Source organism: Salvelinus sp. IW2-2015, linkage group LG9 (assembly GCF_002910315.2).
Source record: "Salvelinus sp. IW2-2015 linkage group LG9, ASM291031v2, whole genome shotgun sequence".
Lineage (NCBI taxonomy): Eukaryota > Metazoa > Chordata > Actinopteri > Salmoniformes > Salmonidae > Salvelinus > Salvelinus sp. IW2-2015.
In genome coordinates this window covers 18,063,434-18,080,955 of record NC_036849.1, presented here as the reverse complement: position 1 = coordinate 18,080,955, position 17,522 = coordinate 18,063,434, and the positions used below count along the sequence as shown (strand labels likewise).

Here is a 17,522-nt window from a genome sequence, read left to right as displayed (position 1 = left end):
GGTAAAACATGTCAAGTGTTGTGTTATATGGAGGGCGTAAAGACCCTAGCACTATGGAACACAGGGGCTCAGGTATCCATCTAAGTGAGGAATGGAGAAAACGTAATCTGCCACGCACACAAATTAGACCACTAATAGAACTCATGGGCAATACAGAGAAACTGGATCTGAGGGTAGCCAATGGCACTGAAATTCCTTTTCTGGGTTGGATGGACATATGTTTTAGTTTGCTTGATTCCAAAGCTGAGGTCATTGCAGGAAAACAGTTGAGGGTTCCGATATTAGTCACAAATGAAAGACTGGAGAAACCAATAATTTAATGTAATTGAAGAAATAGTTAAAACAAAAAGTAACAAGGAGCTCTCAGCGCTGATGTATACATTAAGATGCTTAGAAATTTACTTAAGCTAGGACAGGGAAAGGCAAAGACTACTCACTCTGCTTCAGCACTCAGAGTACACGGAGGAATGCTTGCTTACAGCAGGCAGACGTGACGTTATCATTCCAGGTGGACAAACCAAATTGATTCATCCCTGTATCCCAAGAGAGGTCCCCTTCAATGATGAACTTATGTTATTTGAACCGGACGTGAGAGTGATCTGTGGCCTGGACCTACAAAGTCAGGTTGTGAAAACATCAAAACGGCCATCTCGAAAAGTTGACATTGCAGTAGTGAATACTACCAAACATGACATACTTACCAAGACAAACAGTGATAGGGACATTACAGAGTAGTAGCGTGTCACCCAGTTCCTGTGCCCAGTTTAGAAAAGGTTACTGTAGCACAGGTTCAGGACAGATCCCCACCAGAGCCTGGCCCTGACAACAGTCACATGGAGTGGTGGGACCCACCTGTAGATGTTCAGCACTTGAGCCAAGAACAACAAGAATTAGTCAAACGGATGCTCAGAGAGGAATCAGCTGTTTTTCACCAAAGATGACATGGACATAGGGTGTATTGAAAATCTCAGAGTGGAGATAACATTGACTGATAACATACCAGTGGCAAAGAGATACAACGGTGTGCCACGCCCATTGTATGCTGAGGTGAAAAGCCACCTTCAGGGGCTCCTGAACAAAAACTTCATCAGGAAGTCAACTTCATCATATGCATCACCTCTGGTCGGTGTACGGAAAAAGGATGGGAGTTTAAGACTTTGTGTTGATTACAGGGGATTGAACAAGAAGACTGTTCTGGACAGGCGTCCCATACCCCGTATACAGGAAATACTTGATGGTTTGGGAGGAAACTCATGGTTTACAGTTTTAGATCAAGGAAAGGCTTTGTGGGAGAGGAGTCCAGAAAATACACTGCCTTCAGCACCGCTTGGGCCTTATATGAATGGAATAGAATTCCCTTTGGCTTATCAAACAGTCCCTCGCCTTCCAACAAAGCATGGAGGAAAGTTTAGAGGCTATAAGAGAGAGAATCTGTATACCATATTTGGATGATGTTCTTATTTTTAGTCATTTGAACAACATGTGGAAGATGTCCGTCAGGTACTCAGGCAGCAAAATAAATGGGGTATTAAACTCAGGGCTGATAAGTGTGACCTATTCAAGAATGAGGTCCGTTATTTAGGAAAAATCATTTCTGCTGAGGGTTACAGAATGGATGTTAAAGAAATTGTAGCAGTGCAAGAACTGGTAAACAGGCCACCAACAAACGTGAGAGAGCTGAGGAAACTACTGGGGTTTCTAGGGTACTATAGGGGTTATGTACAAAACTTCTCACAACATGCTAAATGTCTCTGACTTACTAGCAGTGAAGTCGGAGACCCCAGCATCCGGGAAGAGAAGGACCAAGGTAGCTATGCAGTCGGGACAGGCTCTGCCCAACCAGAAAGTTATATAGGAGGATGCTCATTAGAGAGCATTAGAGCACTTGGTGAGTATGTTGACTAATCCACCTGTGCTTGCTTACCCAGATTTCAAGGAGCCTTTTATCCTGCATGTTGATGCCTCTGAAGAGGGATTGGGAGGTGTGTTATACCAACGACAAAGTGGAAAACTGAGAGTCATTGGATATGGCTCCCGCACCCTGACTCGAGCAGAGAGAAACTATCACCTTCACTCTGGGAAACTGGAATTCTTGGCCCTCAAATGGGCAGTGACTATGCTCCCTCTGTGACAGTCTACAGTGATAATAATCCCTTGACATATGTACTAACTACAGCAAGACTCAATGCCACCGGTCATCGCTGGGTGGCGGAGCTGTCTGACTTTAATCTCACACTGAAGTATCGTCCTGGAAAGGTAAACACTGACGCAGACTTTCTGTCACGCTCTCCTTTGCATGCTGAACATTACATGGAAGACTGCACAGAGAAACACTCACTTGAGATGGTAAAAGCAACACTCAATAATGTTCAGACACAACAGAATGACTGTAACTTGGATATCCATGGTCACACTAAGGCCATCAGTGCAAGATGAGCTGTCATGGTGAGGGGGAACAGTTACACACCCACTGTCTCCACACGATCTCATGCAGGCTCAGTTAAAGGATGCCGCTGTATCAAGAATCTTGGAACTGAAAAGTCAAAGAACTAAACCTAAACCAACAGAATGTCAACAAGAGTGAAACTAAGTCAAACAGTTACTGCAAGAGTGGAACAGGCTGCATGTCTCACTAGATGGATTATTACGAAGGAAAACAGCAAAAAGAACACAAGTTATGGTACCAAGTCAGTATAGAAGACTGATTTACAAGTACTTACACAGTGAAATGGCCCAACTAGGAACAGAAAGAGTGTTGAACTTAGCACGAGAACGCTTTTATTGGCCGCGTATGCAACATGACATTGAACACTTTATCACCAAAGTGTGTAAGTGTATCAAACAAAAGAAACCCAGTMTAATAACTAGGGCCCCAATGCAACATGTACGAGCTACAGCTCCTTTCCAGATGATTTCAATTGACTATGTGCATTTGGAGAAAAGCAGAGGGGGCTACGAGTACATTTTTGTTATTTTAGATAACTTTACAAAATTTGCGCAAGCCTACCCCACCAGAAATAAGTCAGGGAAAACTTTAACAAAAAAGCTTTCCGATGATTTTTTGCCCAAAGTTTGGCTTTGTGTCAAAAATCCATCATGATCAGGGAAGACAGTTTGAAAATCAGTTATTCAGAGCCTTGCAGAACTGTACAGGAATAGCCAATTCCAGAACCTCTCCATATCATCCACATGGGAATCCGGTGGAGAGATTTAACCATACAAGGTTGTCAATGTTGCGCACACTAGATGAAGAGAAAAGGGCCAACTGGGGGTGATTATCTGAACAAGGTCATTCATGCATATAATTGTACCACCAGTGATGCTACTGGGTTCTCACTGTATTTCCTGCTCTTTGGAAGGGCTCCACTGCTACCTGTTGACCTTGTCTTTGGGTTACAGATAAAGGAACCGTAGAAATCATACCAGGATTATGCTAAGAAGTGGCAGCAACAGATGGCGGAAGTCTATAACATCGCCATTAGAAACATGGAGAAATCAACAGCAAAGGGAAAAGCCTACTACGATCAGAAGAAAATGAGTTTGGTTCTGATCTCAGGGGATCGTGTACTGGTGAGGAACATGTCAGAACGTGGGGGGCCGGGAAAGATAAGATCACACTGGGAGGACCAAATACACGTGGTGGTAACCAGGAAAGGTGATGACAGCCATGTCTGAGGTCACACCACAAGATTGGTACAGGCAGGGCCCGGATTCTGCATCGCAATATGCTCATGTCATGTAATTCCCTAACATTTGAGGAACCTGTTGAAACACCCAGTAGAGGTCTGTGGAGAAGGGGGTAAATATGGAAACAGCTGAGGGCTCAGAGACTCAATCATCTCATGATGAAGTGGACACTGATTCATTGGGGTCACCCATGACCTTGCCCCGCCGTTCAGCCCGGCAGAGGAGGCCCAGAGACATTAACCTATAACACTTTAGGGCTGCCAAGCTCTTATCAGGATACCAACTAGAGATGTTCAGATGTGTATATTTTCTCTTGTTTACCTTTACTAATCACAGTGTAATAATGTTTAGTGGGGGTTGCGTCTTTGCCCATAAAGGTAGACTGGACATGTCTAGATAGTTATATGGCTGTTAGGCCAGTTCTCAGTTGTTCTCATGACCAGTACTTACATCCTCTGTTTGTTTTGAGGCCAGTGAAATGTTTGGGGAAACATTTAGTTTTTGCAGGGGGGTGTTGTAAGGTGCTTAATACAGTTGTATTCCAGCCACTAGGGGGTACTCTGGTGAAGCCCATGGGAAATAAAGAAATATAGTTCAAGTGAATTGGGGAGAGGAAGAATAAAAAACAAAAAAAGTGCTGTAAACTGCTGTTACATGTGCTGACATGATTAAAAGTGAAGTAAACTGTACCTTTCGCGTTGTAGTTTATATTATATGCTCATAGAAAGGGTAACATTTTTGAAATGGTTAGGTAAGTGTTATGGTTTAGGATAAAAACATCCCAGGGATTCCAGGTAGAACTAACCGTGACTGCTGCAACCACCTCAGTGCCAGATTATCATTTTACTGTAGATTTCAAGATGACAGTGATAACAAATAAAACAAGTTTAACAACAAGAAAGCTGCTCATGTTGGAATATTTGTAGAAGATTGTCATGGTCTGGAACTGGGAATGCAGCATTTTGTTTGTGTGTTGTAGGTAAAAATCTACTAAAAATGATAATACTCAATAGGCCTTCTCTTAGCCCTTCCCTGTGAGTGGTGAATTCTTTATGACACACCATGGTCTCCTTAGGATTGAATTACAGTTTGGGACAACTCAGGTGGGTATTTGATTTCACTGTTGCAACAACAGTTGCTCAGCCCTCACAGATACCAGTGCATAATGTGGGAAGAGCCAAAGTCATAACGGGAAGTAAAATACAAATTCAACAAACATGTTGTAGACCTTGAGTATGTGACTGTTAGGACAGAGAAGATGTCTGTCCTATCTCTCGAGTCCCTCTGCCTAGCAGATAATGACAGTCCATCCTCTGCAGAAGACCTAGACCTGGAGGATAAGTGGGATACAGACCTGGAGATTGATGGTGAGTAGGCTATTATATTGACATTTTATGGATAATAACACATCACCTCACTGTTGTTATTACAATGTATCATTGTTTGTATTGTAAGTTGATTTGTTTGATGCATATCTCACACTGATGGTTGTCTGATAGTGACACCACTTCTTGTCATTGTTAGAGGTGAAAAAGACCAGTAAAGACACATCGACTGCTGAGATATACCTGCAGGCCTGCAAGCTGGTCGGGGTGGTTCCTGTCTCCTACTTCCTCCGGAACCTGGGCACCTCCACCATGAACCTCAACCACCACGGCCTGGGACCTCCAGGGGGCAAGGCACTAGCCATCGCTCTGGTGGTAAGTCTGGTGGACGTCTATTAACATAATATCAACTTCAAGGAATGCTCTTTATGTTCAAGGAATGCTCTTTATGTTCAAGGAACGCTCTTTATGTTCAAGGAATGCTCTTTATGTTCAAGGAACGCTCTTTATGTTCAAGGAACGCTCTTTATGTTCAAGGAACGCTCTTTATGTTTCAAGGAATGCTCTTTATGTTCAAGGAACGCTCTTTATGTTCAAGGAACGCTCTTTATGTTTCAAGGAAGCTCTTTATGTTCAAGGAAGCTCTTTTATGTTCAAGGAACGCTCTTTATGTTCGGAACGCTCTTTATGTTCAAGGAACGCTCTTTATGTTCAAGGAACTCTTTTATGTTCAAGGAACGCTCTTTATGTTCAAGGAACGCTCTTTATGTTAGGAACTCTTATGGTTCAAGGAACGCTCTTTATGTTCAAAGGAACGCTCTTTATGGTTCAAGGAACGCTCTTTAATGTTCAAGGAAACGCTCTTTATGTTCAAGAAACGCTCTTATTGTTCAAGGAACGCTCTTTATGTTCAAGGAACGCTCTTATGTTCAGGAAGTTTTGTCAAGACTGCTCTTTTATGTTCAAGGAACGCTCTTTATGTTAAGGAACGCTCTTTATGTTCAAGAACGCTCTTTATGTTCAAGGAATCTCTTTATGTTCAAGGAACGCTCTTTATGTTCAAGGAACGCTCTTATGTTCAAGGAACGTCTTTATGTTCAAGGAACGCTCTTTATGTTCAAGGAACGTCTTTATGTTCAAGGAATGCTCTTTATGTTCAAGGAACGCTCTCTCTTTATGTTCAAGGAACGCTCTCTCTTTATGTTCAAGGAACGCTCTTTATGTTCAAGGAACGCTCTTTATGTTCAAGGAACGCTCTTTATGTTCAGGAACGCTCTTTATGTTCAAGGAACGCTCTTTATGTTCAAGGAACGCTCTTTATGTTCAAGGAACGCTCTTTATATGTTCAAGGAACGCTCTTTATGTTCAAGGAACGTCTTCTATGTTCAAGGAATGCTCTTTATGTTCAAGGAACGCTCTCTCTTTATGTTCAAGGAACGCTCTTTATGTTCAAGGAACGCTCTTTATGTTCAAGGAACGCTCTTCATGTTCCAATGTTTCTTCTCAGACTGACATGCACATCACCAACCTGGAGTTGGCAGACAACTACCTGCTGGCTGAGGGAGCCAGATACCTTCTAGAGATGTTAAAGGCAAATTTCACCATTCAGCATCTGGTAAGTTTGTATGAGATGGTCTTTAGGCAGCTCTCTGTAAGAAGGTAAAGTAATTGTATCTGGTATCTCTATAACATGTTTATTCAGAAGTGGGATAAGTATGACATGATATGTCCCACAATCTTTGATTTGATTTGAATCTGCCACAAGAGGGCATAAGAGTCTTGCGGGTCATGCTTTCATGGAATTATAGCTCTGTGTTAACATGCCCACTGTTTGTCTCGTAGGATTTGTCCAACAATCACCTACAGTCTGAAGGGGCTGAGTGCATAGCAAAAATGTTGCTCGATAACATTTCCATCAAATCCATCAAACTTTCAGGTAGTACACACAGATTTGAAAATGGAAACAAAAAGAATGGTCTGTTAGATACTATATTTCTCTACTCTATTTCTGAATCTTTTTATATAAACAATTTCTTCACAGGGAATGGATTCATAGAGGACGATGCTAAAAGTTTTGCAGATGCCCTGGCAGTAAGTGAAAAGAAATTACATTCAAACATGCAGGCATATTGATGATATTACTGTCATTGGAGTCTATAGCTAGCTACTTGCAATATCTCTCCCTATAGAACAACTATAGAGTAAAGGAGCTGGACTTGAGCCACAATCAGTTCTGTGGGAGAGGTGGGGAGCATCTGGGCCAGATGTTAGGTAGAGACCATTTCACTTTATGTCTGTATCTCACATCATTACAGCTGAGCAGTCTCATGGAGTATACAGGCAAATGGAGTCATTAAGGTTAGAATCATGCACAATGTGAGTGTTTTACATCTGCTGTCACTGACATAATCCTACAGCAAACAATGAAGCTCTGGAGGTACTAGACTTGAGCTGGAACCATCTGAGAATGAAAGGAGCTGTGGCTTTCTGTGCCGGCCTCAAGGTTTGGATAAACATACTCAACCCAATTCTCACATTTAAGGTGTAAGTTCGTTAAAAAAAAGAGTAAAACAGTATGTGATCAAAATACCTACTATTCACATAGGTGAATGTGACCCTGAAACACCTGGACCTGTCCTGGAATGGCTTTGGGAATGAGGGGGCCTTGGCTTTAGGAGAGGCACTGAAATTCAACAACACTCTGGTGTACCTGGACCTCAACAACAACCGCATCACCAACGAGGGGGTGGGCATGCTGTGCAAGGGGCTGGAGGCCAACGACACTCTCAGAGCACTGATGGTAGGTGCTTGATGGACAGGGCACACACCCATTGACCTGTGTGGTATGAAACTAGTGTGACTTTCTATGTTTTGTGTCCCCGCAGCTGGCTTATAACTCTCTGACAGTGGAGGGGGCGCTGGCTCTTATTACTGTGGTCAAGAACACCCCCAAAACTGCTCTGGAGGAGATCAACATATCCGTGAGCGTTGTTGTTCTCTTCTTGATGTACAGAAGTGTTTTGGTCCCTGCATTTGAACTTAATATTTTGTGTTTGTGTGTAGAATGTGTTGGTGAATGAGAACTTTGTGCAGCTGCTGGATCTGACATGCCAGGAGCATCCCTCTCTAGAGGTGCAGTATGCAGGGGTCGGGGGCTTTATCGCTAAGAAACCACCCAAACGCCTTGACCCAATGAAAGTAATCCAGGTACTGTGGTAGGCTACTGTTACTCATAAAACTATTTTAGTCATGTAGAAAAGTAGTAATCACAAGTGATATCATTGCATACCAGTGCATTGTATTATTTTTTGTTTATGGCTAATTCTACAAACTAAGACCTATTTTATGGCTGTTTTTAAAGACAGTGCAAGATTTGAAATAGGGAGGAATTTTAAGACAAAAAACCCCGTCCCAACTGCTCTATTCTTTTCTTTGAAGGATTATCTGGATGAACGGAAGCTGCGTCTTTGGGACTTCTTTCGGAAAATCGATAAAGATGGGACAATGCGAGTGCCTGTGGCAGACTTCAGGAAGGCTGTGCAGGTCTCAAACTAATTGCTCATTCCATAGTCCCTGACATTTGCCAGGTCTGTTGAGCTAATGCATTTCCAATGCTCCAAGATGTACTTTATATTGAAGTTAGTGGCCAGCTAGCTCATAGTCTTTATTTGTTTACTCTTATGTCTTATGTAACCATTACAGCAATCCAACATCCCCTTGGATCGATACCAGATTGAGGAGTTGATTCAGAGACTGGATCGTGAAAGGACAGGGATGGTAGACTACAGGTGGGCTTTTATCATAAGAACAAACTGCCAGAGTGGGGAGACCATTATGGGTGTGTAAAGAAAACACCTAACATCAGCAATAACCTGAGAACTGAACAGAAACTTGTCATGAACTGTCTACACCTGTTTACCATACAAACAAAACATGAGCAGACCTTTATGGTCAGAGTGTTGAAGTAGGGCAGTCTTAACTATGTGTAATTGCTTGTAGTGCCATGCCAATGTTTTCCCCATTCAAAAGCTGAGAAAGTCCAGTTTACATCTGACTTGAAATTAAATGAGTTTAAGTGAATCATCACATTAAATACATTCTTTGGTTTCTCCTCAGGGGCCTGGCCGACACCAGGAAGCAGATGATGCGGGACCACCGGCGGCAGCTGCGTAAGGTGGAGTCCCGTCAGAAGAAAGAGAAGCAGAAGAGCGAGCGCATCCTGAAGACCTTCCAGAGCGCCGTGGAGGCCAACACCCCCCGCAGCTCCATGGTCATGTCCCCAGGGGGCACCAAGGAGGACTCCAGTGGCCCCCAGCACTTCTCTGCCACCCCACTCAGCTCCTGGCACCACATTGTCATGTCCAACAGCAGCCGCTACTCTGTCACAAACCTGAGCAGTGAGCACATCCACCTCCCCATGCTAGGGGGCAGCACCCACCAACGGCCCACCAGTTCCCCCACCATGCGCTCCTACTCCCAGCCCAACCTGATGGATGACTCCCAACGATACCCCCAATCCAAACCCTCCTCGGCCCAGGGGATGCTCTCTGACTCCAACCCTGATGTTGACCACACCAAGCTGAGCCCCACTGCCAACCACCTGACCAGGTCCAGTCCAGCACTGAACTCCAAGCAGCCAGACACTAAAACCAAAACCACCAATGTGAAGAAAAAGAAGAAACGCGTGGATAAAACTCCACATGAACAGAATCAAACACAATCATCAAAGTGACTAATGCTGCTGTGTCTTACTATGCAGTAACAGCTCCACTGACCCATCGTTATATATTTTTACTGGAAATATTAATAATAAGTATTAATAATTACATAGAGTCCATGTATTACACAAAACCTCAAAATAAATATTATTCCAGTATACATGGCCACGTTTCATGCAAACCTTATTCTTACCCAGCTAAATTAGATGGTATGATTATCTTTAAATGTATCGGGTTAGTTGTTGAATTGATGTGCCTTAGCTCAATACTATGACCTCTTTTATTTAAGATACCATTTAGTACCAGGGTTGGCAAAGATCCTGCTCAGACCATAGCACTTTGCATTATGTCTGGGAAAGTTGCCGAGTGTAGATGCTAAGTGCACACCCATGAATTATCTGTGAAATTCTAATACCCACCACAACATTATATGACATCCCTGCAATAAAAACATCCTGGCAGATAGAATCTGTTTGTCAAAGATCACTGACGTCTCACAGTTGTCTGACTTGTGTCTCTGATGGTGACAGTGTGGGTGTGAAGGCCTATCACTCTCTGATATACACCATAGATTCTGCAATGCGCAACGGTTCTGATGACTATATTTCCTTAACAATAGTTCAGTTTGCCTATGATATGTGACTTAGGTACTTACTGTCTATAAAATATCCTTCCCTCCAGTTTGAGACATATGAGAATAAGCTGACAGTGTGTGCAGAGAATATAGTGACCCTGACGGTGTTGATGGAGCTGATGGAGAAGAACCCTGATGCGTACAGCGAGGCCTAATGCAGGAGGTGAAGGTGCAGAACAAGCAGGTGGAGACTGGTGCAGGAGCTCCTGGGCTCCATACAGACCTCCACTACTGTCTTTGAGTCTTTGCACCAGCAGGTAACTACCCAAGACTGTTCCTAACAACTCATATGGTCATGATACAGCTATGGTCAATGACCATGTCGACTTTTCACTTGAGATATTTCTCTTTTGTAAGATTTACAACTTTTGGTCTTGTGGTTGCTCATCTGTGTTCTCTCTCAGATCTCCTCCATGCTGGTGGTCCTGACCAAGCTGGAGAGGTACGATGAGAACCTGCTGCTGGTGACCCGTCGTGACTACATCAAGATATAGCTCAAACTGGAGGAGTGTGATAGGCACCACAACCAGATCTTCAATCTTCAAAGTCAAAGACCACTTTTAAAATTATACACACCCTTGTCATAAGACTCTTGCACGTTTGATGTCACTGACTGTACCCTCTTTTCTCAGGGTCCTGGGAGCACGGAGGTATAACCACAATTAGCAAGCCCATCGTCATTCAACTGAATGCCCACTTGAATGGTGGCTACAAATTGGGGAGGGTGGGGGAATGATTCTTAGCCTGTGCATGGTTCTGAATCTCAATACTGGTACTCTGGGCAGTGCCTCAATTGTTGACATGAGCTTTTACAGAAAATACAAAAATCTTATTTTGAGAACTCCATTTAAACACCAAAGCTTGTCAAGTAGCTGGTATGGAACTGGTAACAACTTCATTGTTCGTTATAACATCCTGTATTATCAATTTAACAACCCATTTAGCCTGGCCAAACTGAATTGTACTACTATAAAATATGAGCACAGGGTGATTGCAAAGGCTAGCACCAGATTCGTATACAGTCACTCACCCAATCAGAACCTAGACTTTGCTGCTGATGAGAGTGGGCTGTGGGTGACCTATGCCACAGAGGAATCCAAGGGTAAAATGGTAATTGCTCAAATCCATAAACCATCATTTGGTATAGAGGAGTTGTGAGAAACCAGTGTGTGCAAACCATCTGCCTTCATGGCATGTGTGGTTTTCTATGCTGTCAGAACAGTTGACATTCACTGTGAGGAGATATTTTACACTTATGAATACAAGACAAAACAAGAGAACTACATGAGCATTACATTTGAGTGGTTCAAGGACAAGTGTGTCAACCTCGACTTCAACCCACTGAACAGAAACTTGACATGTACAACGATGACTATGTCAACTATCATCTCTGGTTTGACAACCAGGCCACTGTCAACACGACACAACTCTTGGTCTGATAAAAGGCCTATTGCGGCATCTCATATTGAAACTCATTATACTCAAATCAGATTTAATCTCTTTTGTAGTTGCTCTGATTATGTAGAACACCCTGTTTTATGCTCATTGATTTAAAATACATATCTGACTAAGCATTAATGTTCAAGTGTTTACTTTTGACATCTGAAATAGTACTGTCTTCAATGTATTTAAGTATTATGATTCCTTCAGTCTTTAGGCTGAATCAGCACCTATATAATGAGGTGTATTAGTACTTATATAATGATGTGTATCAGCCAAATGAAGGTCAGTTGTGGCTAATAAGCATGACTATATCTTATATAAAATACTTTAATTGTGTTTTTTCCATGCTGATAACAGTCCCTTATGCTGGTAGCAAATTCAGTTCCAAACTTAAAGTTAGAGGAAACGTAGTTTTGGGCTGTAGACTTTGTTAATCTTCATGTACTGTAGGTATCAAACAGTGTCAACAACATTAAAGCGGGGTATTGTGATACTGTATTAGGGGATAATATCTCTCAATATGCAGCACATTGTTAAGAATTAATTAACAATAACCCCCTTCATTCCTGAGTATACTTAGTCTGCTCATTATTGATATCTAACCACATAGAAAATAAAACGTGTTCAATTTAATTTGAAAGTTTACATGTGTAGACTACAGAAAAGTCTTGAAAAACCACATTTTCTTTGTTCCCTTTCTTATCTAAAAAATACTACGATAAAACTATATTGAACATAGACCCAATCCACTTTGGCCATCATTTCCTGTAAATTAAAGAATCATTTACAAAGGCCATTTATTATATTAGCAATTTATTATTATTCAAACATGCATAACAGTATTGATCGGACTATGGAACTCTGCTTGATTGAATTAACTACTAAAATGTGGTTCATGGAAAAACTATGGCAGAATCAAACACATAAACCAGTACTATACTTCTTACCAACATACAATCTAAAGTCCCATGAGGAGAAATAAAGTAATATTTGTGTGCTGGAACTTGCTAGGCTATAAAATTGGAATAAGGATGACAATTCTTTATTATACTATCATATGCTTATGTCAACATGATATCCTGCCACATTGCTGATGACTGACAGTAAGGTTACGCGGTTGATAATATCAGGTACCATCTATAACATGATGTCATCATATGCCCATATGGCCTGTTTCTCATGAACTCTATGTCCACATCATCATTGTGATCAATAAAAGGATAAGAGACAGGTTTCAGAAAATTGTATTTGAGTATTTTATCACAAGCAAACAAGGATGTCTGCATATATTGTGTCAAGAATTGAAGGGAGTCTATTACGCAACAGCAGTAACTTTGGGAAGAAGCAAGATGTTTCTGATGAGCTGATAAGAGGGTCTTTAAAAATACAGAGCGAACAGACAAGGAGACTCACCAGAACAACACTGGAGACAAGATGGCTCCATTTCTACTGCTCCTGACTTTCCTTTGCCCTGCGGTGGCTTGGCTGGTAAGGGACTTTCATTTGTGAAATCAAACTGTCCACTTAGGAAGCAACACTGATTGACAATAAATTTCACATGCTGTTGTGCAAATGGAATAGACAAAAGGTGGAAATTATAGGCAATTAGCAGACACCCCCAATAAAGGAGTGGTTCTGCAGGTGGTGACCACTTCTCAGTTCCTATGCTTCCTGGCTGATGTTTTGGTCACTTTTGAATACTGGCGGTGCGTTCACTCTAGTGGTAGCATGAGACGGAGTCTACAACCCACACAAGTGGCTCAGGTAGTGCAGCTCATCCAGGATGGCACATCAATGCGAGCTGTGGCAAGAAGGTTTGCTGTGTCTGTCAGTGTAGTGTCCAGAGCATGGAGGCGCTACCAGGAGACAGGCCAGTACATCAGGAGACGTGGAGGAGGCCGTAGGAGGGCAACAACCCAGCAGCAAGGACCACTACCCTCCGCCTTTGTGCAAGGAGGAGCACTGCCAAGAGCCTGCAAAAGACTCCAGGCAGGCCACAAATGTGCATGTGTCAGCATATGGTCTCACAAGGGGTCTGAGGATCTCATCTCGGTACCTAATGGCCAGTCAGGCTACCTCTGGCGAGCACATGGAGGGCTGTGCGGCCCCACAAAGAAATGCCACCCCCTCACCATGACTGACCCACCGCCAAACCGGGTCATTTGCTGGAGGATGTTGCAGGCAGCAGAACGTTCTCACAGGCGTCTCCAGAACTCTGTCACGTCTGTCACATGTGCTCATGTGCTCAGTGTGAACCTGCTTTCATCTGTGAAGAGCACAGGGCGCCAGTGGCGAATTTGCCAATCTTGGTGTTCTCTGGCAAATGCCAACGTCCTGCACGGTGTTTAGGCTGTAAGCACAACCCCCACCTGTGGACGTCGGGCCCTCATACCACCCTCATGGGTCTGTTTCTGACCGTTTGAGCAGACACATGCCACATTTGTGGCCTGCTGGAGGTCATTTTGCAGGACTCTGGCAGTGCTCCTCCTTGCACAAAGGCGGAGGTAGCGGTCCTGCTGCTGGGTTTTGCCCTCCTACGGCCTCCTCCACGTCTCCATGATGTACTGGCCTGTTCTCCTGGTAGCGCCTCATGCTCTGGACACTACGCTGACAGACACAGCAAACCTTGCCACAGCTCGCATTGATGTGCCATCCTGGATGAGCTGCACTACCTGGAGGCCACTTGTGTGGGTTGTAGACTCCGTCTCATGCTACCACTAGAGTGAAGACACCGCCAGCATTCAAAAGTGACCAAAAACATCAGCCAGGAAGCATAGGAAAACTGAGAAATGGTCTGTGGTCACCACCTGCAGAACCACTCCTTTATTGGGGGTGTCTTGCTAATTGCCTATAATTTCCACCTTTTGTCTATTCCATTTGCACAACAGCATGTGAAATTTATTGTCAATCAGTGTTTCTTCCTAAGTGGACAGTTTGATTTCACAGAAGTGTGATTGACTTGGAGTTACATTGTGTTGTTTAAGTGTTCCCTTTATTTTTTTGAGCAGTGTATTTTCCTCCAGCCAATGGAGGACTGGGACTCTGGCAATGTGACTGCATCTGTAGGGGAGTCGGGGAAATGCCTTTGTCATGTGTTTCTACTTGACACCACCTTCCCTGCCGACCGTGTGGAACACATGCAGAAAGTCACCAAGGATCTGATGCTGGAAGTGGGAATCCAGATAAATAAGGTACTGTACTGAACACCATGAGGTGTAAGCCCCCTGAACAGGATTACATTTATATTGCATTTACACACCGTGTTTTAGAGTGATGTTAAACGTTGCCTACTCCAGTAAATGGAACGTCTTGTAAACCTCGGAGGAGATGCATGTGTATATTTAACTGAGACCTCATTCACAGTATAGCCTACTAGATATCTTACACCGGGACTAGTACCTGTGTCTCTCTTGCAGCTGGACAGCTACAAGGGCAAGCTTGTGATTTTTTGGCTGAGCTGAGGAACCTGACTATGAGAGTTGAGATTGTGGAGAGCGGCCCTGACAAATACATCCGACTGGACTTCGAGCTTCTCAGGATCGAGCTGAGAGAGTTTGAATTGTTGGTGACACAGCTGAAGGATTCCCTCAACTCCTCCTCGCCTATGTTCGACAGCCTGTACACAGAGGTAAATGTGTGATAGATAGACAAATATATCGGAATGACTATTAATGACTGGCAGTGGCATAATAAATAAGTGACAGGCAATATGATGCAGGAGCAAGAGGAATGTTGCTGTGTGGAACAAATTACTTATTTGTCCTTTGTATACATGCATCCATAGATTCGCAACATGAGCCTGATTGTGAACCAGTTGGAGAGCTATGACAAGAGTAACCTGGAGGTGATCCGTATTGAGTTTGGAAAACTGCAGAAGAAGCTGTAGGAGTGCCAGAAGAACCAAGAAGAGGGCATAAACCCAGATATTGGTAAGGAGCCTCTGTTATGGTAGCATTGTTGACATATTGTATAATTACATCAAAGCAGTAGTTTGTGGATTTGTTTGTCATACATATTATTAATAGCTATTTATATTTCCCCCCAGGCTCCTGCAACCACAAAGGCATCGCCAGTGTAGGGAAGCCAGTGGTCAGCCAACTGAATGCAAACTTGAATGCAGGCTACAGATTTGGGGGGTGGGGGAAAGACTCAAAACCCAATTGTGGCTTTGAATCAATGTATTGGTATGGTGCCTATAGCAGTGCCTCAGTGAATACATTTTATCTTTATTCCAACTATCAAAATCTGGTTTTAAGGAATTCATTTAAACAACATACCTTACCAAATGGATGGCAGGTTACTGGCAACAATTACATTGTTCATGGTAACACCCTGTATTACCAGAAAAACAGCCCATTCAGCATGGCTAAACTGAATTTGACCATATCCAAATATGACTACAGAGTAATTGAAAAGGCCAGTGCAACGTTCTCATACAGTTTCTCAGCCAATCAGAACATGGATTTCTCAGCCGATGAGAATGGACTGTGGGTAACATGTGCCACATATGAATCCAAAGGTAAAATGGTCATTGCCAAAGTAAACGAGGATGAATTTGGTATAGAGGATGTATGGAGTACCGGTGTGTACAAATCATTGGTAGGTAATGCCTTCATGGTGTGTGGTGTTCTCTATGCTACTAGACCAGTCGATGTTCACACAGAGGAGATATTCTACTCCTATGACACCAAAACAGAGCAGGAGAACTACCTCAGCATTCCATTTGAGAAGTTCCAGGATGAAGATTTAAACCTGCACTACAACCCTATTGATCAGAAAATCTACATGTACAACAAGGGCTACTATGTGTCCTATAGTGTCAAGTTTAACAAAGACTAGATTCCCCCTCTGGTCTATCGTATCTTGACTGATGCCACTGATATGACTTTCTGATAGCATGGGGCTTCGCTGAATAGATAGATATTCATTACTTTGTCTGATACATTGACATGCATTTTAAAATCATGTCTCTTGAATTCCTGAAATAAAATAAAACTGAATCATTGAAATAACTGTATGTGTTCTATTTCGGTTCATTTGAAATTGGATTGAAAAATAAAATGTGCATTATTATCATTACTAAAAATACCCAGCCACTGTGTCAGATTCCCTCCCATTACCTAGGCAGTCCAATAAGAAAGAGTATAGGGGTGCAGTATCCCACCCCTTAATTTTCAGTCGAATTTGAGTCAATCCGTATAACTAGCACCTCAATATGACTCATCCCCAGTATGATATCAGACCCCTCCCACCCTAGCTTAGGGCTGATGGGCTGGGCCTCTCCTTTCCTCCCCTCCTTTGGCTCAGGCTGGAGCTTCCACCCGGCTCCTCTGTAAGCAAGCCCTCCCCTGGGTTTGTTCTTTGTACTCCAGTGAGAAGCTGGCTCCATCTGGTACTGAGGACCAAGTCAGAGCTGATTAGACTAACCAGGCAGGGTGAGCCCACATAGCAGCCACCCACTGCATATACAACAATGAACCAGGCACATTATTTTATTCTTACGGTTTCAGGTAATTGTTGAACAAATCCATTGAATCATTCACATTTTCATACAAAAGTACACTATAGCATACTGTAACATATTGCAAAATCTATCTGAAATTGAAAAAAAAAGGTCTGGAGATACAACAAGACAAAAATAGCACTGTCTTTTTAAATCTTGCATCTGTCAGGATGAGAGAGGGGAAGTGAAGGCCTTGTGGCTAATGGTACCCT

General features: G+C 42.9%; 2 protein-coding genes and 1 pseudogene across 2 annotated transcripts; all 3 read left to right on the top strand.

Annotated features, from left to right (window-relative positions):
* The first annotated feature begins 4,791 nt into the window (after positions 1–4,791).
* Positions 4,792–9,859, top strand: LOC111969019 (leucine-rich repeat-containing protein 74A-like). The gene is made up of 13 exons (XM_070445052.1): positions 4,792–5,054; positions 5,212–5,387; positions 6,520–6,627; positions 6,855–6,948; positions 7,054–7,103; positions 7,202–7,283; positions 7,430–7,515; positions 7,618–7,812; positions 7,898–7,993; positions 8,076–8,219; positions 8,451–8,555; positions 8,715–8,800; positions 9,129–9,859. The coding sequence occupies exons 1-13, from the start codon at positions 4,946–4,948 to the stop codon at positions 9,742–9,744; spliced, it is 1,947 nt and encodes a 648-aa protein (XP_070301153.1). The 5' UTR covers positions 4,792–4,945; the 3' UTR covers positions 9,745–9,859.
* Positions 9,860–10,250: 391 nt separating this feature from the next.
* Positions 10,251–11,899, top strand: LOC111969018 (olfactomedin-4-like; annotated as a pseudogene).
* Positions 11,900–13,161: 1,262 nt separating this feature from the next.
* Positions 13,162–16,848, top strand: LOC111968345 (olfactomedin-4-like). Its single transcript, XM_023993838.1, is given in 6 exon segments — positions 13,162–13,295; positions 14,816–14,998; positions 15,224–15,251; positions 15,254–15,435; positions 15,592–15,736; positions 15,853–16,848. Coding segments are annotated over 6 exon segments (1,386 nt in total). The 5' UTR covers positions 13,162–13,241; the 3' UTR covers positions 16,647–16,848.
* Positions 16,849–17,522: the final 674 nt, after the last annotated feature.